The following is a 3,373-nucleotide window of genomic DNA, read 5'->3' as shown; positions in this document are numbered from 1 at the left end:
CTTTTTGTCAGTAATTTTAACTAACAGGTATACTCCATGCAATGTTTAAGTTATCGTTCGCCAAATCGCAAATAAATATGAAATTAACTCACCAAAAAGCTAATTTAATAATCACCTGCTCGTTGTAGATCTATTGCCGTTTTAGCTGTTTGGCTAATAGAAATTTGAAATTGACGACAGAAATTCTGATCAAAGAAAGAAATGTTTTATTTAACGACGCACTCAACACATTTTATTTACGGTTATATGGCGTCAGACATATGGTTAAGGACCACACAGATTTTGAGAGGAAACCCGCTGTCGCCACTACATGGGCTACTCTTCCGATTAGCAGCAAGGGATCTTTTATTTGCGCTTCCCACAGGCAGGATAGCACAAACCATGGCCTTTGTTGAACCAGTTATGGATCACTGGTCGGTGCAAGTGGTTTACACCTACCCATTGAGCCTTGCGGAGCACTCACTCAGGGTTTGGAGTCGGTATCTGGATTAAAAATCCCATGCCTCGACTGGGATCCGAACCCAGTATCTACCAGCCTGTAGACCGATGGCCTACCACGACGCCACCGAGGCCGGTCAGATTCTGATCAAAGTTACCAAATTGCTGACAAAGGTTTGGATCCAGCATTAAAAGCAACATTCGATGGGAAAGTGCATATACAACATCCCTTGCTGCTAATGGAAAAATGTAGCGGGTTTTCTCTAAGAATCTGTGTGGTCCTTAACCATATGTCCGACGCCATATAACCGTAAATAAAATGTGTTGAGTGCGTCGTTAAATAAAACATTTCCTTTCCTTTCCTTTCTCTAAGAATCTATGCCACAATTACCAAATGTTTGACATATAATAGCCGATGATTACAAATTCAATGTGCTCTAATGGCGTTGTTAAATAACACAAAGTTTAAGTTTTAAATTCGTGAAGACTGATTTCATAAAAATAGCCCGACCTTCCAACGTGAGTCTGAATCCCTCCTGATATCTGTGAAACTGAGGATGAGGAACATACTGTCCACACACAACACCCAGCAGAACACTCAGTATGACCAACATGGTGTCGTCTGTTACAGACTGAATACCTGTGACACACTGTCGTCTGCCAATTAGTTGTCATATGAAGCCTTACTTATCTCTAAACGTCCTTGTAGGTGCACGGCAGGTGTATATTGTCACACACGTCGCCATGTAACCCTTGTATTGATAAACACATTGTGTCGTATAGCGTAATAACTCAAGGTCACAGCACATCAAACATATTAATTTTACCCCTGAGGTAAAACTAGTCCATGGGTGAAAATATAACCCAGTTCTTAAAGAGACATTCCTGAGTTTGTTGCATTGTAAGATGTTTCCGACTAATAAAATATTTCTATGATTAAATTTACGTATTAAATATATTTTCTGGTTTAGAATATCAGTGTCTGTATATTCAATGCGTTTCTGATCGTCTTAATATTTGTAAGAAGCCCAAGCTGGATTTTGTCTTCAAATAATTTCGTACGTATGAAAAAATTATATTTTGGAAATAAAATGAAATTTAACCTAGTAAAATATTAGAACGATCAGAAACATGTTTCTAATATTTTATGCAGTAAAATACATTTTATATGTAACTACAATCGTTAAAAAGTCTTGTTTAGTCGATAACATCTTAAAATGTCCTGCATACTCAGGAATGTCCCTTTAAAGTGGTGCAAATCGTTTCACGTCCGTAGACAAATATGTTTTGTACACGCAAACCCTAGCATTAGCACATAACACGGTCTTAGTTATACCGGATCCTTTACTGCTAATGGAAACATGTCATCAGCAATCAAAGAAAGGAAGGAAATGTTTTATTTAACGACGCACTCAACACATTTTATTTACGGTTATATGGCGTCAGACATATGGTTAAGGACCACACAGATATTGAAGGAAGAAACCCCTGTCGCCACTTAATGGGCTACTCTTTTCGGTTAGCAGCAAGGGATCTTTTATATGCACCATCCCATAGACAGAACAGCACATACCACGGCCTTTGGTGTACCAGTCGTAGTGCACTGGCTGGAGCGAGAAATAGCCCAATGGGCCCACTGACGGGGATCGATCCCAAACCGACCGCGTACCAAGCGAACGCTTTACCACTGGGTTACGTCTCGCCCCGCCATCAGCAATCATACCAATCTGCAAAATGTAATATATTTTTGTATCAGTTATAGTGTTGTAATTACCCTACACGGTACATTATACAAAATACTTCAAGAAAAAAAAGTGTTTTTGTCGTTTTGAAATTACACAGTTTGCTTAAAATGGACTGATTTCCCGTACAGTCGGTAGCCAGTGACAGCATGTTTATAGATAATTGGCAGAATACGATCACAAGTTCCGTTCCATTTCATTACTATTTCTTAAAATTTGCAATCTAAATAAGATAAAAGGAGAATGTCTGATGGATACGGTTTCCTAAGTAGTAACAGTTAAAACAGAAGATTGTTTCCATTTAATGACACCATTAGAACACGTTGGTTTGTTAATCATCGTCTATTTGATATATAGTTTTAGAGGAAACGCGATACATTTTTCCATTAGAAGTTAGGACTCTTTTTTTTATATGCATTTCCCCCACAAACAGAACACCACATACAACGGCCTTTGATACATCAGACATGGTGAAACTGGTTAGGACAGGGAAAAAATAAACCGGGAAAAAAAGTGTCAACCGATGGAAATTCAACCCTTCGTTCCAAGAACTTCAAATGAGTGGTCTACCGAGTGAGCCAGACACCGCCAGCAACCTATGTAATGACAAATACAAAGGTTTTCTTAAAGGCACTGCGTCTAGTTTTCAAGCAGTGTAAAATATTTTTGGTCATTACATCTTTTTTTTATCTTTATATTACACAATACATTATCTCTTTTTTTTTTAAATTCAATGTGCTTCTGGTCTTTTTTGGTGTTTATAATAGCTCAAAATCCATCTTAGGTCCAAAATTGACCGACGCTGGGTCTGGGTCTGGCGAGAGTAGCAAAGACGTCATGTTAATTTGGTGCATTCTGACGTCTGGGTCTGTAACTATAACGTGTTATCAATATATATATATTAATGCGTTCATATATTTAGATAAATTCATCAACATCAACAATAAGTATGAGAAAAACACACTGGTTAATATATATACCTTTCCTGTTGGTTATTTTAAGGAAAATGAATGAGCAAAGTTCGAACATTGTGCAGCTGCCAGTCTGGCTGTGTTAAAATATTCGTATAACGCATGTTTTGTCGTCTGTTGCCACATCTGTAGTTTGCGCAAACGGTGTCACATATAATTTGCACTCCCCTGGATTTGCACTTCCCAGTCAAGATTATACGTAGAATTAGCACTCCCCAGTGC

The 3,373-nt window shown here is 38.2% G+C and overlaps 1 protein-coding gene across 1 annotated transcript in view; it reads right to left on the bottom strand.

Moving 5' to 3' along the window:
* Nucleotides 1-1,091, bottom strand: part of LOC121388973 (beta-1,3-glucan-binding protein-like) — a 26,878-nt gene extending 25,787 nt beyond the window's left edge. Inside the window, exon 1 of the mRNA XM_041520534.1 lies at nt 950-1,091. Within this exon, the coding sequence (XP_041376468.1) occupies nt 950-1,052 (103 nt within the window). The 5' untranslated portion in view covers nt 1,053-1,091. The remainder of the gene's footprint in view (nt 1-949) is intronic.
* Between the last annotated feature and the right edge of the window lie 2,282 nt (nt 1,092-3,373).

The sequence above is a fragment of the Gigantopelta aegis genome, chromosome 14, assembly GCF_016097555.1.
Source record: "Gigantopelta aegis isolate Gae_Host chromosome 14, Gae_host_genome, whole genome shotgun sequence".
In the NCBI taxonomy this organism is placed as follows: domain Eukaryota; kingdom Metazoa; phylum Mollusca; class Gastropoda; order Neomphalida; family Peltospiridae; genus Gigantopelta; species Gigantopelta aegis.
Note: the sequence above shows the minus strand (reverse complement) of the source record. Positions and strands in the feature narration are given on the sequence as shown.